General features: G+C 55.7%; 1 protein-coding gene across 8 annotated transcripts in view; it reads right to left on the bottom strand.

The window, feature by feature from the left end:
• Window positions 1-2,557: 2,557 nt before the first annotated feature.
• The window catches only part of PLEKHG3 (pleckstrin homology and RhoGEF domain containing G3), a 38,749-nt gene continuing 14,027 nt past the window's right edge, over window positions 2,558-27,279 (bottom strand). For 3 of the 8 annotated variants that reach the window (XM_058567110.1, XM_058567118.1, XM_058567117.1), the window contains exons 2-18: window positions 17,402-17,788; window positions 16,132-16,229; window positions 14,878-14,947; window positions 14,512-14,558; window positions 14,249-14,399; window positions 14,030-14,161; window positions 13,580-13,762; window positions 13,269-13,361; window positions 12,936-13,022; window positions 12,649-12,682; window positions 12,245-12,343; window positions 9,495-9,533; window positions 9,031-9,053; window positions 8,209-8,556; window positions 7,599-7,712; window positions 4,450-5,848; window positions 2,558-3,923 (exon numbers count right to left, since the gene is read on the bottom strand). In XM_058567110.1, the coding sequence (XP_058423093.1) occupies window positions 3,190-3,923; window positions 4,450-5,848; window positions 7,599-7,712; window positions 8,209-8,556; window positions 9,031-9,053; window positions 9,495-9,533; window positions 12,245-12,343; window positions 12,649-12,682; window positions 12,936-13,022; window positions 13,269-13,361; window positions 13,580-13,762; window positions 14,030-14,161; window positions 14,249-14,399; window positions 14,512-14,558; window positions 14,878-14,947; window positions 16,132-16,229; window positions 17,402-17,749 (3,999 nt within the window). In that variant the 5' untranslated portion in view covers window positions 17,750-17,788 and the 3' untranslated portion in view covers window positions 2,558-3,189. The remainder of the gene's footprint in view (window positions 3,924-4,449; window positions 5,849-7,598; window positions 7,713-8,208; window positions 8,557-9,030; window positions 9,054-9,494; window positions 9,534-12,244; window positions 12,344-12,648; window positions 12,683-12,935; window positions 13,023-13,268; window positions 13,362-13,579; window positions 13,763-14,029; window positions 14,162-14,248; window positions 14,400-14,511; window positions 14,559-14,877; window positions 14,948-16,131; window positions 16,230-17,401; window positions 17,789-27,279) is intronic. The other 5 variants (XM_058567113.1, XM_058567112.1, XM_058567114.1 and 2 more) reach the window with 5 other exon arrangements.

Genomic DNA, 27,279 nt, shown 5'->3' with positions numbered 1-27,279 from the left:
TCAACTGTCCCCCTGGGTGTCTCTAGGGAGCCAAGGGACAAAGGGTCACCCTGTCCCCTCCATGTGTGCCAAAGTAGCACCTGAAGTGAGGGATTTCCAGCAACTCCACAGACCCAAGAATGGAAGAGTCCCAAAGGGAGAGCTAGGATTTTGCCACCCTCAGGTCCCCCGGCTGGGCAAAGGCAGCCAGCTGCATGTGACCCACCATCTATTGCCAGCTCCCCACGCATCCCCCCACATCACACAGGCCCCAAGGCACCCAACCAACTGGACTGAAACTGCAGGCGCCCAACTTTGGGAGACTCTGTGCCACACGGGGGCTAAGTGCCCTGGCAAGGTTTCCTTTCATTTTCTACTTTGCAGTCTTGGACAGTGTTCCCAAACAAGCCGCGACAGCTCCAGTCCACACCAGCATACCAGGCTTTCTCCCCAGGGCAGTTTAGAGGAAGCTCCTTCTGGGCATGGCCAGGCAGTCGTCCTTCCCTCTCTCCTTCCCCTTCATCCCCTGGCCTCAACTCACTCTGGCTGAGGGGGGCGTGGAGGGTCCTAGGGCTTCCCACTCCCCTAGCACCCATTACAGGAGGCCTGTGGAGGGCTCTGCTTCCCTGCCCCACCACTTTTCCTTCCTGCCTATTGGAGGGCAACTGGGGGTCCCCCCGAGGCTGGTCCTGGATCTCCCTCCTCCCTTCAGTGGGAGGGGGCAGAGATCCAGAGGACCACAGGGCTCGGTCCCTTGGACAAGCAAGCTCAGGGAGGATGCAAGGGAGGAGGTGGCTGCAGAGGACTGCAACCCTGTTGGGCACAGACCATGCAATCTGTTGGGGGGCTGGCCCCGGGGCCGGCCGGGCCTGTCCTCCACCTGCTCAACGTGCTTCCACCAACCAGAGGAAACCCGTTTACTAGTTTTTGTAATAAATCAATAAGGCTCCATATTTCTCTCTGTTTCTTATTTGACTGGCCTTGTTTCCCTTTGAACTGGGCCGAGGAAGGCTGGTTGAGCGGGCAAGGAGGGATCTCTGTTCACAGGACCACCACAAAGACAGAGAGACAGCCAGACTCTCTGGCTTGTCCCTGGGAGTCTTACGAGACAGTCTGCCAGCACCCAGGTCCTGCACCTCATCTGAGACCCCGGGAAAAGCTCGCTCGTTCATGCAATCAACCATCTTGAGGGCCCACTGCAGGCCTTTCCCCATGGAGCTCAGGCGAGATCTTGGTGCTCACCGGACATCAAAATCACCAGAATCTCTGCCTGGGATGCACCTCCAGAGGGGCGATTTCAATTGGCCTGGCTGGATGGAAGCTAGGCATCGCCATTTTTCAACAGGTCCCCTCCCCTGATGATTCTTTCTAACGAGCAGTCGGTGAGAATCACTGAGCTGGTCCAAGGTTCCCAGACACACCTAGGTGGTTGTGTAAGGATCACTGCCACTTCCCAGGCCCCACCCCGAAGAGTCTGAGTCAGGAGTTTGAGAGGCAGCATCTCATCCATCTCCTTAAACTTACAGATGAGGAAAAAGCAAGAGTTTAGGTGACCCAGCTAGTTAATGGCAGGGTGGGACCAGAACCTGGGTCTCTGGACTCTCACTCCAGTGCATTTGCGGCTACTCAGCGTCGTAACTCAAGTCTTGCCTGGTAAGAGCCAGCTCTCTCTCAGCGACTCTCGAAGTCACCACAGAAAATCCAGGGCAGCTGGCAGAACATGGGCTAGCTCTGCTCTGTCTGCTTCTGCTCAGAACGGGCCTCCACATGCCTCCAATCTTCCCTTGACCTCATCAGACTCAGCAGACCCATCTTCAGGGGTCCCCCCAGGTCAGAAGACTCGCAGGGCCCTGACCCTGCAAACCTGGGGGCACACGTGCAGGACAGCTCTGCCACCTAGTCCTGTAGCCCCTCTCCTTCCAGGCCCCAGCCAGAAAGAACAACCCAAAAAAGGCTGGTCCATCACGGAGAAAGGGCAGAAAGCCCAATCAGAAATAGAGAGGCATTCCTACCCTTTTTCAATCAAAAACAATTTTGAGAATGGGATGAAAACCGAGGATCTATTCCATAAAAAGTGCACCTGCACTCCTCACCCAACATTGCAGCCACCTTAAGACCTCTCTAGGTTCCAAGTTTAGAATCCTGGCCTCCTGATGTCTCCTGGGAATTAAAGAGGGAAAGAGAAGTAAAGGGCACCAGACACTGGAAACTTCTGCCTATTAGAAAAATGTTCCGTTCACTGTTCTCCTTTTTTTTTCAGTCCAACTTTGGCCCTTGGAGAAAAGAGCTCAAGGCTGGCATGGTGCCCCAGACCCCATCCCAGACAGGACACCAGGCTGAGGACAGACAGAGAAGTCCATGGGTATAGAAGTAGCAGAGAACGAGTTCCCTCCGGCATGTCTTGCTGCCCTAGCCTCCCCTACAAGCACCCGGGTGCCTTATCTTCGTGAGCACGGATGACGGATGAGTGAATGTGGAGGCAACAACAGCCACGTCTCGCCTTCCCTAGGACATCCCTGGACACGATCAATTCTCCCCAACCCAGCTAGACCCCAGGAATAAGGCCACACACAGGTCGCTTGGTCAGCAGTGGTTATTGCACCATTGGCAAATAATGAAATGTGTGTACATTAGCGACAACCACAGGGTCAGGAAGACAACCCACAAAAGTACCTGAACTGAGTCCATTACATTCTCCCCAGGAGGGGGATCAACAACAGAAGAACACACATCCTCACACACATACGCACACACTAACATACCACAGAATGGAAAGCAATAAATTATAGGCCTCATTCCTCCTGGATCCTAAGAAGAGGCACAGCTGGAGAGCAAAGCCTCCCCAGGCCACTCTCCTGTGTCTCCCCTAGGTGGGGCCAGCAGTCTGGGCCCTAGGAACAGGTGAGCTTAAATATTTGGCTTCTTACCAGAGAAGAACTATATACAAGGGAAGTGGCCACACTGGCCTCAGAGGGAAGAAGGGCTCGTCTGGGCCTGTGGAAAGTCACCGCGAACCGGGGGCATCGCCAGCGCATTCACAGACAGCAGGTGAAGACACTTGCCGAGCACACTAGCACGTTCTTCCAAGGAGAGCAGAGGGACTGGCCTTCCCCGGGGCACTGGGCAGGGCTGGTGTGAGCCCAGGGTGCGGAAGTACACCAGGCTCCTCCCTGACCCCCAGCATGGCTCCCCCTCCTCTAGGACTCAGAGTCAACCTATGGAGTTCAAGGCCTGGAATTTCTCCCTCAGGTTTCTCACTCTGCCCTGCTGGCTCAGGTCCGCTGGGTCCCTGGCACCCACTTCCTTTGGCCGATACTCTGCAGGCTCCTGGAAATCCTGGCCCTGCCCCACCGTGGCTGCTGGCGAGCTCGGTCCCTGCCCAATGCCCTCCTCCAGCCCCACAGCGGGGCCGGGCAGGGGCCCCTTCTCCATGACAATCACCCGCCGGTTGTTGTCCAGGGTGAGGTCTGCGGTGACGATCAGGGCCTCCTCTCCATCCGGCCCGCTTTGGGGCAGCGCCCCGGGAGGCTGGGGCTGGGTGGCCTCCGGGCCGGCCCGGCTCCTCTGGGTGCTCAGGCTGCTACAGCGGCCCACCCTGCCAGACAGAGGAGGCTCCACAATGTTCTCCGGCACCGAGCGGCTCCGGTTGACGGGCGGGCGGCGGGGCCGGCTGCCCTCGGCCTGGAGCGCCTCGTCGTAGGAGGCGTACTTGGAGCAGAGCTCCCGGACGTCAGGCCAGTTGAAGGTCTCAGTGTTGAAGGGGCTGAGGGGGCTTCGAGAGGAGGGCCGGGCCCCAGACGAGGTGGTCCTCGGGCTGGCAGCAGAGGGGCTGAAGGAGAACCGCCGCGGTGACGTCTCCCCGGCAGAGCAGGGCTTGGGCGGGCTGTGCTCCTGGACCATCAGCTGCTCATAGTTGAAGAGGGACAGCACTGGCTTTCTCTTACCTGCAGGGAGGGAAAGTGGCCTGAATCACTGAGCGGGAGGGGAGAGAGGAAGAGGACTCTGAACTGTCTTCAACTCACTTTCCAGGCAAGGCTGGCTGCTGGAGTTTATGGGTGTGATAGAAGAGAAATCTCACTGACCATCCACAGCCCATTTATCAAAAGCAAATGGGAAGAATGAAGAAAAGGCGGTGGACAAAGGGTCAGGAGTCAAAGGAAGAGACGAGAGCTCCTGCTCTCCTGTAAGAGGGGCCCATGGCCACATTTCCTCCAGAGGCCTCTGCTCCATAGGAAGGGCTGGGTGGGGGGTGGTCCCGGGCAGGGAGATGGCTCAGCCAGGGCTGCACGCTCAGCCTCGGGGCCTTAAACCAGCTGCCAGGGCTCACCCTGGCCCTCAGTGTAGGGTCCAGCCCTCTCTTTGGTAGATTCTTTTTAGGGGTCACTTTCCCCCAGGAGCCAACTGGCTCCTAAAAGGCTCTTCTGCCCCAGACTTGCGGGAAGGACCCACTCCCTGCCCCCTTCGCTATACCTGTGCCACCCAATGGTGATCCGGTCTCCTCCTGCAGACGGGGAATGGTGGGAACCACCTTTTCCCACTGCAGCGGCGGCCTGGCTGTCACCGACTTGCTCTTGATCCGGAGGCTGTACTGGCGAGCCAGCTGGTAGACCTTGTTCTTGACTCGCTCGCTCACGTGGCTATCCATCACGTGGGAGAGCTGCACAATGCGGGGGTGCAGCGGGGCCACCAGCTCCCCCTGGGCACCACTGCTCAGCTCCTTCACCAGCTCTTTCAGCTCCCGGGCCAGGTGGGCCGGGCTGGGCCGCTCGGTGGGGGATATGCTCTCCGGCGAGGCAGTGGCCGACTCCTCAGTGATGGCCCCCAGCTCATGCTCCTCCAGGATGAAGAGCGGCTCATGTAGGTCAAAGCCGTTGGCCTGGCCTTGGCCTGTCCCCTTCCGAGGGCTCCCCCCAGAAGACTCCATTCCCTCCCAGATCTTCACAATTTCCGAAGACGGGCGGAACTCAGCATCTGTGATAGGAGCTGGGTCCCCAGTGCCCACTTGGCCTGGTCCTGGGAGGTCAAACAGGGCCCAGGAAGCCGGCCTGGAGCCCACCTGTCTCTTGTGCCCCAGTGGAGCCAGTGGCTCTGGGTCTGGCCTGGGAAGGCTGTTGAACCTGGAGACCGAGTTTCTCACCAGCCCTTTGGGAATGTAGGAGAGGCTCTCCCGGCGCCGGATGCTGAAGCCCGCGTCATGGTGCTCTGCATTTTCATAGTAGCTCTTGATTCTGTCCAGCAACAGCCGGTCTCGGGTGGAGAGCATCGATTCCTTCCTCTTGCAGGAAGACCTGTCTGGCTCCACTGAGCAGCCTGGGCTTGAGGGCTCTGTCCCATTGACAGAAGGGCCACTCTCTGTGGCCACCCCCACATTGGTGTCCACTTCTAGGGGGAGCTGAGAGCTGAGGGAGTCTGTGGTGCTACTACTCCCTTGGGCCAGGCCCTTCTCACTGCCCTCTAGGCTGACCACACTGCTGCTCCGGCTGGTCAGCCTTGGGGTCCCAAAGCCACTGGACTTGCTGTCCTCCAGTGCCAGGCTGCTCCGCCGAGAGAAGCTGCTGACGAACCGCTCAGCAATGACGCTGGCCTGGTCCAGCACGGAGGGTGGCAGGAGGCTCTCGGGCTCCTGGGAGGCCCCCATTTCCTCCTCTTCCTCCTCACTGCTCAGGGCCTTAAGGTCCTCAGTGCTCTCAGCCACCACGAAGTCCGCTATGTCACCTGAGTGGTGCAGCCCCAGCAGCTCCTGGTGGGTGTCAAGCTGCGCATCCAGGACTTCTGGAGACTCTGTGTCTGAGGGCATCTCCTCGGTGCTGGGACCTCCCGCAGCAGCAAACACCTCCTGCTCTGTCCCTGACTCAGGGTCTGGCTCAACCTGGGACAGCACAGAGAGCTCATATGAGCGAAACACCTCCCTCATGAGACCCGGGGGATGAGGGGACAGCACACCTGCTCAAAGCCTAGTGAGGGGCTGCAGTTTGGGACCGAAGGCAACCAATGAGCTCGAATCAAGAGTGGGCAACAGGAACTCAGAGAGAACAGCGTGATGACGTCCCTCAGTCACCCTGGGCCCACGTCCTCAAACCCAAGGAAAATGCTAGGATGGGGGAGAGTGGTGGCACCCGTCAGTGACAGCCTGCCTGGGAGCTACAGGGACAAGGTGGGAACATACACACAGGGCAGAGGTGTGGCACCAGGACTCCCCTGCCCGATGGTGTGGCAGCTCCCTAAAGCCCTAGAGCCTCCCCACACATTCAACCCCAGGCCTGAACAACGTGAGAGGCCACTCCAACTTCCCGGAGGGGCCGGGGCCTCCCGTGTGGATCAGGATCCTGAGGGCAACAGGACCACATGCTGGAATCCTGTCAGAGGGCAACATCAGGGATTTGGCTCCTACAGCCAGCCTCTGGCCTTGTGCACAACTCCACATGTGCCCAGGAGATGGGCAAGGAAGGAAGCAAATTTGCGAACTCCTCTTGACCACCTTGAAGGTCATTTAAATCATAAAACTGGCCAGTACAGGTAGCTTTCCAGAAGGGTCTTTAGGGAGAAGAGCAAACTCACTACATACTGAGGCATCAGACCTGATTCCCATTGTTCTAGTCCAGAATCTACAGAGCAGGACCCTCGATCTAGGCCTGCACCATGCACCACAGTAGCCACCAGCCACACATAGCTTCTGAGCAACTGAAATGTGGCTAGTCCAAACTGAGGACAGTTCTACGGGTAAAATACACACCAGACTGCAAAAACTTCATACAAAAAAAGTATAAAAATCTCATTTACAGTTTTTATATTGATTACATGTTGAAATGACAATCATTTAGATATACTGCATTAATTAACGTGGCTACTAGAAAATTCAAAATTACACATGTAGCTTGAATTATATTATCACTGGACATCAGACTCCTAGCCAATGTCATCCAGGTTTCTAGTCTTGTCCTGGCTGCGAGGCCCCTCCTGGGGTGTAGGCCTCATGAACTTTCTCTTGTTAACTTTGGGAAAGCAAACGACTCCATTCCACACAACCCACAGACAGTGTGGGGTGGCGGGAAGAGGAGCATGGGCTTCTGAGCCACAGACTCAAGTCTGAGCCCAGCTCTGCCCCTCAGGAGCTGCCCAAAGTTGGGCATATCACTCAACCTCTCTGAGCCTCTTTCTCCCCGGTAGAGCTATTGCAGGGAATAGAAGGAAGAAATAAACCATCACACACGTAGGAGGTACCCAACAGATATCAACACCCTGCCCCTTTGCTCAGGTGGGCACGGGCGTGATTTAAACGTCTGGCATACTGCCAGGGACAGGGCATTATGCCTATAGAAGGAGGCCTGGCCGAGGGGACCTAAAATCTGGCCACTTCCACTAACTGTGCCCCTTGGCAAGGGACTGCATCTGCCCAAAGGCAAGGGAACCTTTTTCTAATTCATGGAAAGGGGCTGCTGCTCCTATGTACCCATAGACCAGATGGGCTTCCTGAAGGGACCAGAGTCCTGGGGAGCAGGGAATTCCTGTCCAATGAGAGACCCAATGAGAGAGCCCATGCCCGAAAGCCCCGCCTACAGACCTGGAGATCTGCTCCAGGCACCTCTGCACCAGCCCCCTTCCACCCGCTGGCCGCTCACCTCTGGCAGGGAAGAGGCAGACTCGAGGCTCATGCGCTTCTCAGGACTGGTTGGAGACTGACTGCTGGACTTTCTGCAGCTCTTGGAGCCTTCAGACTCCCTGCGCCCCTTCCCCTGCAGCAGGCAGAGGGCAGTGGTCAGCTGCTGGGACAACTGGGAGCTGGTCTCTTCTGCATCCCAACATGGGCAGCACCTCTTGAGCCCTAAGAGGGCTGGGCTGCGCTGAGAGCCAGCCTTGGACCTGAGCCATTCCAGAGTCAACCTGAACTGCCAGGTCTAGGGACACAGAAATCCCTGCCAGGCATGTGGCCTCTGAAAAGTCCAACCCACTTGACCCTTCCAGCCCTGCTGTGCGCTGGCTTCCCCCGTTCCCCACCACCCCCACCCCATTAGTCATGCTCATTGGTCACACCCCATTAGTACACTGGTTAGAGCCCAGTCCTGGAACAGCGCATGCCAGGGGCTCACCAGGGCATGACAGTGAGCGAGGGGTTAAGAAGTGCTGACGGCAGGAGTAAAGGAACAAGGACAGAGGAGGGGGGACTCTCTGATGGGCATGCATGTGCCAGGGAACATGCAAGGAGGAGGGGAGATCAAAGAGACACCTCACCATAGCGCCCCGGGAGAAAAGTAAAGCGTTGGCCCGATAGTGCCAGCAGTGGAGGGCGGCCAGCAGGGAGCTGGCAAAGTCGGCTACCTGCTCCGCCACTGCCAGGCTCTCCTCCTCCTCCTCCTCCTCCTCCGAGCCCGGGGGCTCAGGCCCGGCCCCCTTCTCGCTGCCTTCATGCCCTGCCAGGTCCTCCAGAGAGACCTGAAAGGCCTGCTCCTCTTGCTCCTCCTCCACCTCCTCCTCTTCCTCCTCCTGTTCCTTCCGGGCAGCCCCTTCAGCCTCCGACTGCAGGCCCCGAGTACGGGCAGGCTGCCCGAAGTCCAGGAGAGTGCCGGCACTGCCCGCATGCTGTTCAGAGCACAAGACCCCCTCGTGACCGGCCTCTGGGCAACCTCCCCTCCTCCGGCCAGTGGTTGGGGGTGGGGAGGCTTCACGGAGAGAGACACATCTAGACCTTGGTCTCCACCAGGGCCCAGTGAGGACAGGGGTTCTCGAGGCGGGAAGCCGGGACCTGGGGAGGCCGGGACTGGGGCCTGGTCAGGAACCCAGACCCAGGGAGGCCTCCCTGCCCCAGAGAACAGGAGAAATGAGGGAGGATGCAGGCTGGGCAGGACACCCCCAGGGTGCCATTCCAGGAAAAGGGTGCAGAAGGGTCCCCGGGGCAAGGGCCACAGCTTATTCACCTCTGTGACCCTCATGACAGAGCCCGGCGCACAGTAGGCGCTTGACAGTATTTGTTGAATGAATGAAAACAATGGGGGCTGAAGGGGTAGGGGGCTAACCGGGCAGTCCCATCCACCTCTGTCCACCCACTGGCCTTACCTTCATTCCTGCTGCTCTGGCTGCTGCCACCACCGCCGGGTCCAGCACATGGGTGAGGGGAAGGGAAGGGGATACTGGTAAGCAGGAGAAGGAGCCTCTGTACAGAGCCTGAGGCCCAGAGCCCCCTGGGGAAGGCCTCACGGGGGCTCCTACTCCTAGAACCCTCGCTGGGTCTCCTGGGCTTCCAAAGGAATGACTGACAGAACAGGAGCCCGGGGAAGCAGAGCAGCGCAGGTCTGTGCCTGTTGCTCGCTCCTGCTGTTATCCACGGACAGGGTGTGAGGCATGTGGGTCGGGGAGAGCTCCCTCCCCATTTAGCAAGGGGTGAGGCCCACTTCCAGGGAGGAACAGAGGCAGAGTCCCCTCTGAACTGTCCTCGACACCCCCACCCAGGTGGTTACTGCTTCACTTTCCTGCCCACGCCCTAGAGCTCACCGGAATGGCCATCCACCTCTCCCACTCACCTTTCTCACTGAGTTGCCTGAGCAAGTGTTTGGTCGGCTCTGAGGGGGAAAGAGAATGGGCAAAGTCAGCACAGACCTGGAAACAGCCCTGCCTGGCCCTGGTCCCACGCTCACAGCACCACCAGCCCATCACCAGCTCAAAGTCCACTCTGGCATGGCCCCCGAAGCCCTAGGGCCTCAGGGAGGCTGCCCTTGCACCTACCCCACAGGGAGGCATGGCCTAGGCCACTCTCTCCAGCCCCTGCCAGCCAGCCCCCAGGAGCAGCACTGCCCACAACCCCCGCATTAGCGCACCCACCCAGGCCCCTCGGGTCTGCAGCCAGAGCCCCACGCTGCCCACTTCAGACCAACCAGCCACGTCTCTGGAGGGCCCCGGCTCCACCTCAAGCCCCACTCTCCCCACAACAGCACATCAGCGCATTAGCTACACCTAACACCAACCCCCTTCACAGCACTGGGGCTGGAAAGCAGAGGTCGCACCCGACTTTCTACGGCCCCTAAGGCCTGGCACCAGGAAGCCTCGCTGCCCGCTGGGGAGTGTTGCCCGGCTGTATGGGGGCTGACCAGGTTCTGGGGACAGGGTACAAAAAATATCCATTAGGCTCATGGGGACATCTTTCTGGGGACAGACCTGAGACAAGGAGGCAAGGATAAGAGGACAGCGTCTCAAGAGATTGCTCTACAGAGCCAGGGCCTTAGCCCATACTGTCCTTGACCAACTGGTGTGAAGTGGGAGGCCCACTAAAAACTTGGAGCCAGAAGGAAAGTCTACTGAGGTCTCTTAGCTGTTCCTGGGAAGAGGAGCATATCGAAGAACTTTTTTTCCACTGAGATGCACATACACACACACTCTATCTGCATCAGTATAAGTAAACATCCAATTGTTTTTAAAGTGAGAAATATAAAATGCTCTGCTCTTTTATATTAAAACTTGTAATCAAGAATAATAAGTGACAAATAACGACAGTAGCACCTGACTTATCCAGATAGTGCACCATCGCCCATCTCGGCTCTCTGGAAGGAGAAAGCAGGAGAGCCCAGAGGCAGGCGGAGAAGACAGCTGAGAGCAGACGCTCAAGCTCTTGCATGGGGCCGTGTCCTTCCTCTCAGCAACTTCCTGGCCTGCTTTTACACACACTTCTCACAAGTTTGGTCAACTTATTTCTCGCGGATAGAAGGGGGAAGAAGGGCGACTACAGGCGAGCATGCCAAGACCGATGAGAACCAACACTCTTCAGTAAAGATGGTCACAACACCTCAAAGGCGGCTGTATCTATGGCAACCCCCAGCCCCGCCTCCCCCGGTTCACCTGCCACAGTGATGCTGCTGCACCGACCCTAGAAGAGGGGAAGTTCAGCTGTGGCCAGCATCCTCTACTTTAAAAGGCTCACGAGTATGAAGCACGTTTTAGAAAGATGTCTGTTTCATAATGCTTAAAACTAAAACAGGAAAACAAACAAAACCCCACTCTTTCAGTGTTTACAAGCTAAAATCTCAGCTACGTAGAAACTGGAGCTCTAAAACGGCTCATTTCCCAAGTGCCCTGACTGCTACGGTTTGGTCGCCGATGTTATGACAGGTGGTACCGCTATTAACACCTCCCCCACCGTCACTGACTGGACACTTCCATGGGCCAGGAGCTTCCAACTCAAAGCTATGGCAAGTTAAGGGGGAGTGTTAGAGGGACAGGAGGAGAATTCGAGGAGAAGAAAGGGAAACAAAGAGGGCCAGAGACTTATGAAGTAACACCTCCCAATCTGGGGCTTTTAACACACGGCATCATAAAACTGGTGCAACCACGGTAAGTTTGCCTGGGGTTCGAGATCCATTGAGAGCCATACCAAACAAAACAAAACAAAACACAGAAGCTTTCCAGAGACCACTTGGCTCCATCTTCTAGAAGACCAAAGCCCACAGGTCAATCCACACTGTTGTTCAGGGCACCCGTGGGTCAAGGCCAATCAAAGCCCAGCGCACTGTGGAGACAGACCCAAGCCAGGACACCGCTCCTAGTCACTCCGCAATCTTTCTCTCCAGGGGACTCTAAGGCAGTTCTCACCCCAACTCCCACCTCGTAAGTTTGCAGGCACCCGGCTGAAGCCAGATCTGTCCCTGGGCCTCAGACGAAGGGCAGAGTGAAAACACACACATTCATCACCACGGGAGCTAAGAATAAAAGCAAGGTTTTCTCTTTTTCAATAGACGATTCATTCCAATAAATCTAAGTACATAGTAGCAAGCCCAGTCATGGAAGAAAACCCAGAAGAGGAAAATGGAACACTTTCCTGAGGCCCAAAGTAAATATTTCCCGTCTGGATTTGGTGCCACTTGACGTCTAACTCGTTTTCCCCACGTCCTGCCTCTGCCCTGTTCCAGAACTGGGCTGGGGACCATCTATGATGTCCGAGCATCACTCCTGGCTGACTCCCAGTATTCCAAGTGGCAAAGGAGGGAAGTTTTGATCACAGGGGAACCAAGAAGGGGTGCCAAGGCCTGAGTGAACAAGCATCCCTAGGGCCTTGGAAAAGGCGGGCTGCCCAACCCTGGTGGGCCAGAAGGGCCAGAGATGCCTGGTGGAAACAGCAGGAACACAGGGAGAGGATGGCCCACACATGCCCATCAACCTCCCTCCTGCCCCTTCCCAGGACTTCTGGAGAGGTGAGAGCCAGCCCAGATGCTGCTGCAGATGGTCCATGCCTGATCAAGGGTCCTATGAAGAGACCTCTCTGCCCACACAGCCCTGCCCTTACCAGATTGCCGGCGGCCCTGGTGCATGTGGGTGGACACTTCGTCCTGGGAGGACCAAGCCTTCTTCAGCCGCTCTGGGCTGTGGCGGTACCGATTGGGATCTGCATCCAGGAGAGACAATTGGGCCTTTTGGGGTAACCATCAGCCTTGGCCTAGACTCTGCACACAGCCGACCACACCCCCTCCACCACCCAACCCAGCTCCAGGGCCCAGAAGCCTCCAGAGCATCCCACCATGCACCATCATGCCCCCAGTCTTGCAGAAGACCCGCAGCCCTTGACAATAGGAGCCTCCCCATCCTCTCTGCTCCCTGGAATATCAGTATCAGGCAAAGCTTCTCCAAGATGCAGTCTGACCTAGAGATGTGCACAATTAGGGACAAAACAGGCAGAAAGGGTCCACTTACAGTAGGAATCCATTTCCAGGATGGCTTCCTTGGCCTAGAGAGAAGGAAACCCACCTAGTTACTACCTTACTATGTGCTGTGTCTCCCTTGGCCCACGGACTTGCTGTTGCTGCACTGGGACACCCCACAGGGCTGTGCTGAGGCCCGTGGCATCCTCTGAACTGACCCCTGCTGTCCAGTGGAACCAAGGTCCAGAATGTGAGGCCCCAGGGGACTGGAGCTGACTCTGAGGGATACCCTCTCCCTCCTCCCTATCAGGAGCCAGGCCAAGGCACCCAGGCACTCACCTTCTGTGGGATGGTGGTATGGTGATTCTCCAGGATGAGCCTCTTGATGTGGTGAGTCCAGCTCCGTTTCTCCTCCACTGTTTTGGCCTGGAAAGACCCAAGGGAGAAGGAGCCAGGATTATTATCACAGGCCCGAAGCCAGCCGGCGGCACCATGCTTCTGCTGAGGGGGGCACAGGGTGGAAGCAGGGGCTGTGCCGGGGCCCTGTGAGGTCACCTTGATTCCTCAGAACAAGCCTGAAGGGATGCCCACCAGGATCCCTACCTTCCAGAGGGAGAACTGAGGCCCGTGCAGGTTCTGTCCCCATCCCAGGTGCCCCAGCCTGCCCCTCACCTGGATGCTGTACTGCTGCTTGCTATGCTTGTAGTGGGTGACAGTGAAGCACAGGGAGTCTCTGGTGCTCTCAATCAGCATCAGGGAGGAGCACTGGGGCAGAGGGGTAGAGCAGTCAAGACAGGGGGGTACCCAGGGTGGGGGGCCCAGCCCTCAGGACCATCTGGGGAGGCAGGGAGAGGACTCTCAGAAGGATGGAGCTGCATCCACACCGACTGGGGGCCTGATGAAGAGGGCCAGAAGAAAGCCCGGGCCACCGGGAAGGAGGGAAAGAGAGAAGAGGGCAGAGGAGACAGCCGCGGCCTGGTTACCGGGATGTGACCCTTGTAGACAAAGTGATCGCCCCGCTTCTTGGTGATGAGCAGCGCTTTGTCAAAGAGGAAGAAAGTCCTCTCGTTGCGCACGCGGTGCACGCGGAACGTGCCCTCCAGGACGAGCTCCCCATAGGTGGTCAGGTCTGGCCCCTTCCAGTTGATGAGCAGTGACTGAATCTCCTGCAACAGAGAAGCCCCAACCCCCAGGGTCAGGATGCTCATGATCCTACAGGGACCACACAGGGCCTCAGGAGGCTCCCACAGACCCAGCGACCACCTGGGTCCTCCAGAGACATGCCGCCACAAGGGCTCCCCCCAGAGAAGCCCACCCTACACAGCCACCACCCTTGAGCTCACCCCAGCAGGGCGGCCATATTCCTTCTCCCAAGCCCTATCCCGCCCTGTCGACCACCCCCGCGTGTCCCTCCAGCCACCAGCCCGGAGCACCTGGAGACGGACGGCATGCTCATGCCTCCTCTTCATGTCATTGATGTACCAGGCCACGCAGGTCATGGTGTCAATGGCATCCTCCACCACCTCAAAGCCGTCCTCCTCTTCATCAAAATGTTTGGCAATTTCCTGTGCAGGAGACAGGGGCTTACGCAACCCAGACTCAAGGGCCCTGCCCCCCCAGCCCCCATGTACTCAGGAGGCCCCTTGGGTTACCTGGAGCAGCAGGTGGTACTTGAGGATGCGCTGCACGGGCTTCAGCAGGTAGGAGCCCAAGGGCAGCGAGTGCTGCAGCAGCTCCTGCCGGTCCCGAAAGAACTTGGCCTGCTGCTTGTCCCGCATGCACTCCGTCAGAGCCGCCACGGAGCTGGGAGGGGGTTGGGGGGGGTACCATCACTGCATGGGAAGGCTTGGATGGGGAGGTGGGAGCTCCGGACTAACCAAATGGCTCTGCTGCCCCTCTCCACCCAATTACTCACTTGGGGTAGTTGTTGCAATACTGGGTGTAGATATCAAACTCTTGGCTCTAAGGAGAGACCACAAATAGTGATTTCAGGGAGACTTCCATGTGACTATAAGCTGGGTTGTACCAAAGACAGGCTCCTGGCCCCTAGAGCACACTCTTGTCCCCCTTGCCCTGAGTGTCTGCAGCCCCATCTTTATGCTCATCTGTCTAGGACATCCCATCCACCCAGCAGCCCCTGGCTCCAGCCCAGAACACTCTTCTCGTTTGAAGCAGCATGCTCGGCACTTCTCCTGGAGAGGGGCTCCCAGCATTCACACATCCTCATAAGCTGGGAATTCCAGCAGGGCAGGACAAGGGGCAAGGACCCAGTCCATCTTACCCTTTCCACAAAGCAGCTGGCCACAGCCACGGGGTCACTATTACAGCTGTCCAGGTCTCTGAGGAGCTGGCTGGGTGAGAGGAGAGTGGCCATCAGACCCCAGACAGCTCACAGCCTGCACAGCCAGCAACACGTCCCCTCCCCAACCTCCTGGTGCCCAGACACACAGCCAGCCCTGCTGTCATGCCCAAGAGTGGAGGGCTTCCACCCTCAGAGTGAGCCCCGCCACGGCAGCAACCACAGAAAGATGAAGAGAAAGGAGACCCACGTGCTCGGCAAGCGGGAGAGGGAGAGGAGACGCCAGTACCCACCTCGGGAGGGCACCCAGCTCCTCTGCGGGCAGAAGGGGTCAAACACACAAAAGCAGAGATTAAAGAGAGAAGAGGAGAGAGAGGGGACTCACAAAGGAACCAAGGCCCTAGTTCAGAAGGATGCGGGAAAGAGGGAGAGACAGGGTGAGTCCCTGCACCCTTGTTCTTAGATGAGGGCACTATAGAAAACCATAGAAGTGGTGCTCTCCCTACCTCCTACTCTTTTCCCAACCCCCATCATTGGCCTAAGTCTCGCCTGGCCTGCCCTCCCAGCCTTCTCGGGCTTGCACAGCAGGAATTTCCTCTGCCTACATTAAGGGGCCTGGGGTAAGGTTCCTTCTGTCCTATCAATGCTGTCCCCTCAAGCTCTGCTCCTCCCACCAGTGCTCTTTCCCTAGGGAGTCTGTGGGCCAAGGCGGCACACCCTAGCCCTCGAGGAGCCCCTCCGCCCTGAGACAGCTCCTCCCCTTGCTCAGCCTCCCCCATTGCATCTTGCCTGGCCTGTGCTTCCCCTAATGGGTCAGATCATCTCCAGGGAGCCCTGACTTCCCATGGGGTCAGTGACAAGGTGGAGAAGGAATTAAGAGATATGCAAGCGGAGAATGAAGACAAGAGGGAAAAAGGGCAGCCAGAGGGAAGAGCATCACGTGCAAAGCCCAGCGGTCCCCCTGGGGGACCCAACACGCACATGGCCTCAAACACACGGACTCAAATTATCTCCCTGACCCGAGAGAAAGCACATGGGCCCCAGCTGGTGCCCTCTCTCCTGCAGGAGCTAACTATATGGTTGTACAGGGATAGACCGCCCTTCCCCACCCTCAGAGATCAGGCCCTGGGCCTACGTGTCATGGCCCACAAGACCAGGGATATCCAGGGCTCCCCCCTAGTCCCCAAGATGGGCCTCACAAGCAGAACATGGTGCGTGTCAGGCCCACTCACACACCTGTTCAGTGCGTAGATGTTTTCTATGTTCCCAAAGAGGGCGCTGACTTGTTCTGGCTTCAGCAGCCCGGGCGTGTCGATGATCTTCAAGAGGTAGTCCTGCACGGAGAGAGGTGGTCAGAGCCCGGCCCCGTCTGGCGCCATCCTGTCCCCCTGCCCACCTCCCCGGCCACACCTCGTTTCTGTACTGCATTTACAGCTAAGACGAGATTTCAGACATTACCCACTGCACTGGGTTGGACAGCCCCCCCTCCCCAAAATTAACGTCCATTCGGAACCTCAGAACGTGACTTTATTTGGAAACAGGGCCCTTGCAGATGTAATTAGTTAAGGATATCGAGATGATATCATACTGGATTTAGGGTGGGCCCTAAATCCAATGACTGGCGTGGTTACAAGAGGAGAGGACAGAGAGACACAGAGAAGGAGGCGATGTGAAGACGGAGGCAGGGACTGGGGCGACGCAGCTACAGGCCAAAAAGGACCACCAAGGTGGTGGCAGGCGACCACCAGAAGCTAGGAGACAGGCCTGGACGCATTCTCTCCCAGAGCTTCCAGAAGGAACCAACCCTGCCAACATCTTGATTTCAGACTTTTCACCGCCTAAACCGAGAGGGAATAAATTTCTGTGTCTTAAGCCACGCAGTTTTGGTACTTTGTTAGGGCAGCCCTAGAAAATGAATACATCTCCCTCCACAGTGGGGCAGAGGGCATCCTCAGTGCCCTTCTCCTGAGCCACAGTCTGTGTGCCCTGCACAGTGGGAAGTGCTTCACCTACACGGCCCTAGGAGGTAGGTGCATCATTACAGAGGAGGAACCTAAGGATCAGTGGTTACCCATGAGCCCAGACCCCACAACCAGGAAACAACAGAGCAGGGATCCGGGCACAGAGGGGCGGGGTCCAGAGTCAGTTTCCCTACTGCGTTCAGTCTCTCGCTGAGCACAGCAGTCCCGTCCCTTCCCTATCCAGGGTACCTACTCCCTGGGGATCTGCAGGAAGTTCTGGCTCAAGCTACTGATCAACCCCAACTCCTCAGGCCGGCCGTGTGAGCAGTCAGCGGTTCCCTAGGGCAGGAGACCTGAGGCCTCCCCACTACTCCACGTTCTTTGGAGACAAACGTGTCAAAGAGAACTTTCCTCCAGGGTGGAAGTAGATTTACGCGACAGAGCTGGGCCACCGGAGGCCAGAGGCCAGTCCAGAGGAGATGGGCAGGCCCCTCCCAACCTCAGCCCTGCAGGCCCGCAGCGGCGGAGAGGGTGGCGGGCCTCACCTCGACAATGCTGCGCAGGTCCTGCACATACATGCGCTCGGTTTCCACGATCTCCCGCACCACTCGGCCCAGGTAGCTGAGCTTGTGCGCAGGCGCGGCCGCTGCCCGGCTGCTGAACGGAGACAGGGGCCCCCTCCGGTTCAGCCAGCCGCTGGAGTTGTTGTTGCTGTTGGGGGGGTGCCGGCCGCGCGGGGAGCTCGCCCCGTTCTCGGCTGCAGCCCCGGGGCTGCTGGGTTCCTCCATGGCGCTGCGGCTGTCACGGGAGGAGCCCGACGACGAGGTGGTGGAGGTCAGGCTCACCGGCCGCTCCTGGCTGCCATCCTGGCGGAGGGAGGCAGAGACGGGCATGCTGGCATCGCTGCCTGGCTCGGGCACCCCGGCGAGATTCTGGGCAGGACAGACAAAGGGGCAAACCTCTGAGTCCTCACAGAAACATAAAGTAAAATGGTGGTTGTCAGGGGCTGGGGGAGGAGGGAATGGGGAGTTATTTAATGGTACAGAGTTTCAGTTTTCCAAGATAGTAAAAGTTCTGTGGATGGAGACACACCAATGTGAATGGAGTTAATGCCACTGAACCGTACACTTAAAAATGGTTAAAATGTAAATTTTATGTTATGTGTATTTTACCACAATTAAATAAAACAACAGCTCTGGGGTCCCTTCCCTCAGACTCTATAAGCAACGACAAGGATGCCCAGGTAACATTCCTTTCTGACTCCCCAGGCTCTGCCTCCATCTTTCCCAGGGTGGAGGGAAGTGGACCACATCCGGAAACCATGAAGGGCTCTGAAACTCGAGGCCCCAGAAAAGCAGAGAGGACATCTCTGCCAGCCCGGTGGTCAGGGGTGCCTTCTGACGGAATGCCAAGCACAGACCCGCTGCTCCGGCCAAGAACTCCGCCTCTCAGGCCCTCAGCTCCTCACCATCCACCACACGGCTGTACCCTGGAGGAGGCAGTGACCTGCTGCATGTGTGGCTCTGAGCGTGGTGCCTGGCACAGGGCAAGGGCTCCATGAACCATCAAAATGGTGACGAGAATGGCAGTTGTCAAAAAGTACTTCCCAAGCACCCACCTGCAGGGCCTGTGCTGGGGTCCCCAGACAAGGACAGGCAGAGATCTGCCTCTTCTAATCTGAAACAACACACCTGCCAGAGGCCAGCATTCTCCCTGGGACTGCAAAACCTCTGGGGCACCAGTAGCTTCACCGTGAACCTGAAACCCAGCTACTGACAGGGAAGGCAGAGGAGATGGTACAAAGGCTGAGCCGCATTACCCCTGCCCCACCCCCAGCACCTGGCACAGGTCCCTGACTCACTTGGCTCCCAGGGCACAGGAAATTCCCCAGAGCTGAGCCATGAGTGAGTGTCCCTAAGCTCCCCTCAGCACAGCGGGCAGGAAACTGCTCCCAGGTGAGGCAAACACAGCCTCAGGTGGACTTTATTCCCTGAGCAGATGGTGCAGCTCACAGGTAGGCCCGCCTGGAGCAACAAGTCAGGGAGGGACAGTGGCCTTTGGGAAAGACAGGAACACTCCACCCCCACCCAGAGGACCAGAGCTCACTAACACCACTTTCCAGAATGTACATCTGATTGCTGTTCCCACAGGAAAAAGTTCCAGAGCATCCGTCTCACCTCCACTGATCCAAAGCCTTCCACCCCTAGTTCCAGGGCTCAGAAACTACTAGACCACAGGCTAGAGCTATGAGAAGGATCTGGAAGGTGCCATCACTCTGGTAGCCTTGAATTTGCCCCCTGGTTTTCTGTGCCTCTGCCCCAACCTGGCACTAGTGCCCCTACCCAGAGCACCCCTGGGCTCTGGCATTTGCAAACGTTTTCTCTGCCTGAACGTTATTTCCTCACCATCCACCCCATGCCATACCATACCCCAACCTGTGTCACCTATACCCAACCCTCAGGTCTCAGATTAGAAGACACTCCTGTTCTAGAAACCTCCCCAGAAACTGTACCTAGGGGGCCGCTTCTTTGTACTCATAGCACCCCAGGGTTCCCCCTACTGTAGCACTCACTGTGTGAGACCGTGATGAGTTTGAGACCCCCTGCCCTAGACTGTGAGTCAAGGGTGATCTGGCAAGTGGATAATGAAGCTGACCAACTGGTGCTTCTACTGAGCTCAAAGTCAGGAGCAGAGACCTATTTACCATCCGACCTAACCCAGCGAGGACTCTCTCAAGCCCTGTCACTGTGTGTCCCAATTGGGGGGTCACCTCCACGGTGCTCTACATGAGCCTCTCAGTTTTCTGGTGAGGACACAGTGGCAGCGCTGGGGCTGGTCCTGTGTGCTCCCTCCTTCCTTCCCTCCCAGGCACAACACATGGAGAATTAATTAACAGGATCATCTTGAAACTCTGAGCATCTCAGGGGAGAGCCCCTGGGAAATGCAGCACTGCTCCTTTCTCCTCTGTCCTCAAAAGAGCCTTTAAAATTAATAAGCTATGCCTTTCTACAGAACAGCCACCAGCATAACACCATGTCATTACAGCACAAAGAGAGACAAAGACTCAAACTCCACCCCAGCCCTTAACCCCCAGCCCTATGGAACTCTGGTGTCCTTCAAAGCACACCACACAGTCAGGCACACTCCATCCCTCGCCACCCCTCCCCACTCCCTGCCTGTCAGTCCCAGCTGGAACAATGGGCCAGGGACTTATGGCCTAAGACCTTTCCCAGATCAGACCTGGGGTCAGTCAGCCCCTATGGGGATGCTATATGGAAAAGGTCCAAGTCCCAAATGGATTTCACAGGTGCCAGGTCACAGCCTTAAAGTAAAGGATTAGTCACCGCAGCACCCCCCCCCACTCTCAGGGAGATTTATCTCTAAAGGGTACCTTTGGAGGGTCACTCTTTGGGGACCCCATTGCCATAGGGTGGCAACACAAGCACACTTCGAGCCCAGAAACTAAAGCATCTTTTCTACTTGGAGAAATATTCTCTGGTTGAACATAGCCATCTGCCTGCAAACCAAGCTCACATTTTCAAAGTAGTGGCCGTGCCCAAATCCTCCTGGGGCTAAAACAAAGCACAATAGTCAACAGCTAAAATGTCCTCAGGGCTATAGACATCACAAGCCACTTCTATCTCGGAACAACTCTATGAGGTGGGTAGCATGATTATCCCCATTTCGCAGATGCAGAAACTGAGGCCACAGAAGTAGCACGCCGTAGAGCCTGAATCTGAACTCAGGCACTCAAGCTCCAGCGTTCACGTTCCCCTGCCCTTGCCCTTGCCTCCCTAACGGATTTCACACCAGCCAGGGCCACAAGCAAAGGATTAGTCACAGCCCTGGATGCCATGGCTTTGCCTCAGCATAAGCCATGGGGGACATATTAAGACCTGAAAAATTAGGGCTTTTAACACGACACTTCATTTACTCCACAAAGGCCGAAGGAGGTAAAGGACTGAGAGTTAAGATTCCTTGCAGCTATTTCTAGACCTGCTGCTATGTGACCTCTGGCCATTCACCCTCCTGTTGGAACAAAATGGTAAAATAGATTCCAGGTCAAAGGATCACAGGTCATGGAGAAGGAAAAAGCACGAGAACACTGGGATTGGACTGTCATTCCTCAGATGATGAGAGACGCCCTGCGGTGATGAGGAGACCAGGATCACAAGGTTCTCTCTCCCAGGCAGGAGGACTCTCTGGAAAAGAATGTCGAGACCCAGAAAAGCAAGGACAAAGAGCAAACAAGGCAGAGTGCACGTGGGGACTGTTAGTAGACACCATGTGACAGTGACGGAAAGGAGACACCACACTCAATTTCAGTGCATTCTGGTCCTAAAAGCCTGATCCCAACCATTGCTGTGTGTCTAGTTCAGACTCCCACAGGGATGGCTGAAGTACCTGCCCACACGCCCCTGGGCAGAGGCAACCTTTCCTTCCTTTCCCCTGAGCCTCACCTCAAAGCCAAGAGTAGAATTCAGGTCTTCAAACTCATCTTGGAAGACACTGCCTGCTGGGGATGTGTGAGCCCAGAGAAGGAGGTGACAGGCAGCAGCGCCAACATCCTCAAGCCAGACACGCACACACCCCATCCTACCACACCTAGTCTCCAGCTCCCCTAAGTATCCCCCAGCCATGGCCTCTTCCATCTTTCAACTTGAATCAACCCAATCAATCATCAGTCAGTCAATCGGTCTTCTAGAAAACTCTACATCTCAAGTCCCACACCTGTGAAGCCTTCTTTGACAAGGTCCCCAAAGAGCTTTTTATGTGTGTGTGTGAGGAAGATTAGCCCTGAGCTAATATCCGATGCCAATTATCCTCTTTTTGCTGAGGAAGACTGGCCCTGAGCTAACATCCGTGCCCACCTTCCTCTACTTTATATGGGACGCCGCCACAACATGGCTTGACAAGCGGTGCGTCAGTGCACGCCCAGGATCCGAACCTGTGAACCCCGGGCCACCGAAGTGGAGCGCGTGCATTTAGCTGCTACCCCACCAGGCCGGCCCCAAGACCTTTCTTTTTGAAGGGCCCAAAAGCTGCTCAGACATATACCTTTAAGGGTCCAGGGAGTAGGAGAATAAGGGAGATCAGTTTCTTTTTTTAAAAACTTTCTTTAAATTTAAATGTAATCCACACCTTTCTTCCACCCACACCTCTCCAGGTTACTTGGCCCCACATCCTGAGGACCTTCTCTGAATATCCCCAGGCAGGAGGCAGGCAGGCTGCAGCAAGCCCCCTGGATTCCCAGCTCAGCCAACTGGGGCCAAGTCCCACTTCCTTCTCCTGCCCACTAGGCCTCAGCACCATGCTCTCAATCTGACCCGCCTCCAACAGAAAAAAAATGACACCGTCCCAAACCCGGATAGCCTGTGTTCTGTCCTCAAGCCTCTTGCCACTGAGGCAGTAGGACCCTGCTTCACCCCCCTGCCCCCAACTTCAGAAAGGATGGTCCCACAGGGGCACTCACCTGGCACCTTCTGGAGAACCTCTGTTTCTCTGGTCCAGGGGGATCCCAAGGACTCAGCAACACTCCCTTCTGGCCCTCCCTCCCCAGCCAGTGGGCTGAGGAGAAGGCAGGAGAGGGCGAGGGGCCACTTGGTGAACCCTCTGCATGAGCCAGCACTCTGGAGACTCCCCAGAAGACATTTCGGTTCGGGGAGGCTGGGTCCAGGTGTGGAGGAGGCTGATGTCATCCTTTCACCTACCGCCCTTCACCCCACGCCCAACAAGCGGAAGCCCGACACACCACACCTGCTCTGGAGGCGGGCAGGAGAAGGACAAGGGGGTTCCCCCCAGGCACTGCTCCAAAGTCCACCAGCCCTAGCGGGGAAGGGGAGGAACCCATCCAGGCCCTGCCCATGGCCAAGCCCTTCCTCAGGGACGGTGGGCTGTGTAGCCGGCTTTCACCTCCCAGCGACAAACACCTCCTAGACATTCCAAAGGCTCCCCAAACCAGGGCAGCCAAATGGCCTTTGACCTTCCCCAGAACAATCCCCAACTCAACTGTCAGGATCTCCTCAGAGAGGGTACCAGAAGGAAGCAATAGAGAAAAGCCACCACTCCTCTGCCTTTTCCAGGGCAGGAGCAACGTGACCTTCCAGAGACCTCAGCTGAGGTCCTGAGTAACGAGATGTGCTCCCAACCGCAGCTCAGCACTGCCCCACGCCACACTGCTCTCCAACCCTGTCCCCAACAGAAGCCTGCTGTTCCCACTGCTCCCCGCAGGCCCTTCTCCCGGTAAGCACTCCCGCGGCCAGCAGAGGACGCCTCTCACCACAGCCCTAGAGGCTTTCTTGAAGATGGGAGCGTCCCTGAGAGGGTCTGGCTCGGCACCCCTTTCCCAAGTGGTTTCCTCGCTCTGATCCCTCCCATCTCTCCCTGGAGACTCAGGGGCCCTAAGCACCCTAAGAAAGGACACGAGAAGGCTCCCCGGGGAGTGACTGTGTTCAGTGTGAGCAACGTGACTGTCACAGAGGCTGTGCGAACAGTATGACCAGGGTTTCTGGGCCACCCAAACCCAGGCCAGCTGGCTCAAATTCATTTTCCCTTGTGAATTCATTTTTCCACCACCCAAGAAGAACAGAGGGCCACCAAGTGTGGCTGGGTCCTCGAAGCAGGACTTGAGCTGCTGGGAAGGAAAAGGATTGTGGCCGCCCATGGAGACCTGCCACCTGAATTCTGAGAGAAAGTCTGGGCCCACAGACTGAAATCCAAAAAACTCCCTCGGCCTGGCCTTGGAAGGGAAGGAAAGCCCCTGGATCTTGTTTCAGTGGGAGGATCGCTCAGCCACACCACTGTTCCCACCATCCCACAACCCCAACATTTGCTCATGTTGTTTCTCAGACCTGGAACGTGTCCCAGACCCTCTCTCCCAAATTTGACAAATTTTGACCTCCTTCAAAAAGGCCTCCTCAACCATTTCCAACCCGTCCAACACATACGCCATTGTAGACTGAATAATGTCCCTCCTACCCCCGCAAGAATAGCCACATCCTAATCCCAGGATATAAGGAGCCTATGAATGTTACCTTATATGGCAAAAGAGACTTTGCAGATGTGATCAAGTTGAGATTATCCTAGATTATCTAGGTAGGTCCAGTGTAATCACAAGGGTCCTTATAAGAGGGATGCAGCAGGAGTCAGAAGTTGACGTGACCACAAAAGCAGAGGGGCAGAGAGAAAGAGACTGGAAGGCGTTAGGCTGCTGGCTTTGAAGATGTAGGAAAGAGACCACAAGTCAAAGGATCTAGGCAGCCTCAAGAAGCTAGAAAAGGACAAGGAAACAAATTCTCCCCTGGAACCTCCAGAAAAAACACAGCCCTGTGGACCCAGACTGACTTCTGACCTCCAGAACTGTAAGATAATCAATGTGTGTTGTTTTAAGCCACTAAGTTTGTGGAGTTTGTTACAGCAGCCATTGGACACTAATACACACACAGTTCTTTGAACTCTAATGATCCTGAGCATCACTTAAAGCACTGGTCCTCCAGGATTCATATGCGTGAGCTTGTCTTCTGCACTAGACAGTAAAATCCAGAGGGCTGGGCCCTCTTTCCCATACCCTTCCTTCACCCCCAGAGGGTAATGCACACACTAGGTGCACAATAAATGCCTGCTGGAAGGACTGTGGGATCGTGCCTGGAGCACCTCTCAACACTCCCACAGTCAGGCAAAAGATAAACAGTGGCTGAAATCAAGACCTGAGCTGGTTCCTCCTAGACTAATGAGTTTCCACATTAGTCACTGCCAGCAACTTTCCAATTAGCCAAGAGGCACCCAGGAGCAGTGACTGCTCACGCACCCCAGCAGTCAGTCCCATCCTACCTGGCCCCAAACAAGGGACTAGAGCAGGGGCAGAGCCGCCCTACCATGCTACATAGTGACCAGACACAAAAACTAGGAGGAAGGGGAAAGTGGCCGAGGGACCCCTTCGGAGTTTGGAGAAGGGACAGCAATACAGTCCCCCTACAAATATCCCAGGAAAAGCAGTCCACCAGGAGGTTCCACAAAAACACACAGGCAAATGAGAGCAATTACTGTTGATTAGAAATTGCGATTGCTCACAGCCAGGGGAGGTCAACTTGGCTCCCAGCACAACTTGTCACTAAGCAGGGAAATGACACAACATCCCTAGAAGATGGAGCAGCTACAGACAGTGCTAGAAATCACAGACAGATCCAATGTTCCCAGAGGCCCCACCTATCTCATCTCTAGGTCAAAGAGGCTCAAAGGATCACTGCTCCTTATCAGCAAAATTCAGGGACCTAGCCCTGCAAATTAACCATCTTGCTGCCCCCATCCTCACTGTAGGGACTGCCTGTTTTAAGTTAGGCTGGGATTAGGTGGGGAGGAAACACACCTTCCAGAGTTGCAGCATTTACTACTGCATCAGGTTCAAAGGCACTGGAGAATCTCAGCAGGAACCAGCTGGGAACAGAGGGGCCCCATTAGGTCCCTCTGAGTTCTCAGCAGAGAAGGAGAGAATGTGCAAGCACGTGTGTGCATGGGAGTCCACAGAGCAGAGGTTAAATGCGCTAAATGGATTCACAGTCTTTGGCCTCAGGTAGACTTGGTTTGAACCCCCACTCTCCCAATTTACCAGCTGTGTGTTGCCTAGGGGAAGTCACTTGATCTCACCAAGCTTCAAGTTCCTCATCTGCAAAATAAGCACAACAGTACCAACCTCACTGGTCTCCAAGATTGAGATGGCACAAATAGAGAATTTGTACAACATGTGACACACAGTAAGCCCACCATAAATAGTAGCAATGATGAAGATGGGTAAATTATTATTTGTTCCACAAGCACCGGGACAAGAGATCTTTCTGATTTGTGCCTAAAATTTTGACCCATCTCTCAAAATAAAGATGTGTTAAACTTGGTGACCCAACATGATCTAACCCACCCCCACCATCCATCCATCATCTATGATCCCAACATTGATTTGGAGCTTGATCTTATAAGGGAAATATAAAGCAATTCAGCTGGAAAGGAAAAACAGTCTGATATCCATGCCCAACAGAAGGTCAAACTGGAAGATGAAGTATAAATGAGTCAGAGCCCCTTGCTATAGCAGGCAGGGTGCATTCCTCAGGGTTCCACAGAGGGAGACAGCATGTACTGCTAGGAGCTGGAGAAGAACAGAGCCATGGAGGACAATAGGCTTGAGCAGGAGCAGAATTTAAGGCAATGTGAGGCAGCAAAAGCACAAACAAGTGATTAATAAAAACCATCCTTGACACTGGTCCTTGGGTTTTAAAGAAAAAAACAAAATCCAGCTTCAGGATGGACATGTGGGAGAGCCAGGACATAACATAAAGATGCAAGGAAAAGCCGTGGGGGTCGCCCATTTCCTAGGTCCACTAGGACTATCAAAGAGAGGGAAGAGGCAGAATGTGTACAAATGAGCCCAGGGACTCCAGAAGCACTGCTCAAAACCAGCCCTAGCTCTGCTCCTAACTCGCTGGATGATAAGGAACAAGGCAGTGACAAATTTGGGCCACAGTGTCTACCCTCTCACTCACGGATAACACTACTTGCCCTTCCGACCTAAGTTGTGAGCTTCAGAATTCACTGGACAAGTATTTGCAAGCACATAGTTTGCACAAAGGCATTGTGGCAGCCTTGTGGGAGATACAAAGATGCATCACACACAGAGCCCACTCCCAAGAGCTGATATTCTATCAGGAGAGACAAGTGCAGCAGTAACAAAAGCAGGTGGAGAGTGGTGTGCGGGGAGCGGTGTCATGAGCAGCATGGGAGTTCAAGATTGCCTCCAGTTTGGGAATTCATTCAACACTTCTGAGCATGATGCTAGGTCCCGGGGATACTGAAATGACTAAGACATTGTCTCTGTCTTTGAGGAACTGAATTCTAGAAGGAAAAACAGCCATATAAACATTATTCACAAAGCAACGCCTTGGGTGCTGCTACAGAAGTAGGAACACACAAACTGCACTAACAGAAGAGGGAATAGCTAGTGCTACCTGGGGGATCGGGACAGCTTTAAAGCAGGTGACATTTTAGCTGAGTCTTCAATGACAAGTAAGTTTTTGCCAGGTGAAGAAGACATCTGAGGGCATTTGATGCAAAGACAGCAGCATGGGAAAGTTGAGTCCTGAAAGGGCCTGGACCTGGGCCGTCTGGCAGCAAGAGGCCAAGCGGGAAGGCAGGCGGAGGACAGATGGAAGGAATCGGCAATGGCTTTGTGGGAAAGGGCACTCCCAAACCAAGCCTGGAAGAACAATTACCGAGACAGGTAGAGATGGGGCTCTATGAGACAAGGTATGAGAATGTGCCCTAAAAAGGTACAAACCACCATGCAGGGCTATGGCCACAGGTGTCCACATAGCCAAAGAGTGTTCCATAAGAATCCAGAGGCCCAAGAAGGTGCTAACTGTTCATAGAGAGCTTCAAG

The sequence above is a fragment of the Diceros bicornis genome, chromosome 24, assembly GCF_020826845.1.
Source record: "Diceros bicornis minor isolate mBicDic1 chromosome 24, mDicBic1.mat.cur, whole genome shotgun sequence".
NCBI classification, from domain to species: domain Eukaryota; kingdom Metazoa; phylum Chordata; class Mammalia; order Perissodactyla; family Rhinocerotidae; genus Diceros; species Diceros bicornis.
Note: the sequence above shows the minus strand (reverse complement) of the source record. Positions and strands in the feature narration are given on the sequence as shown.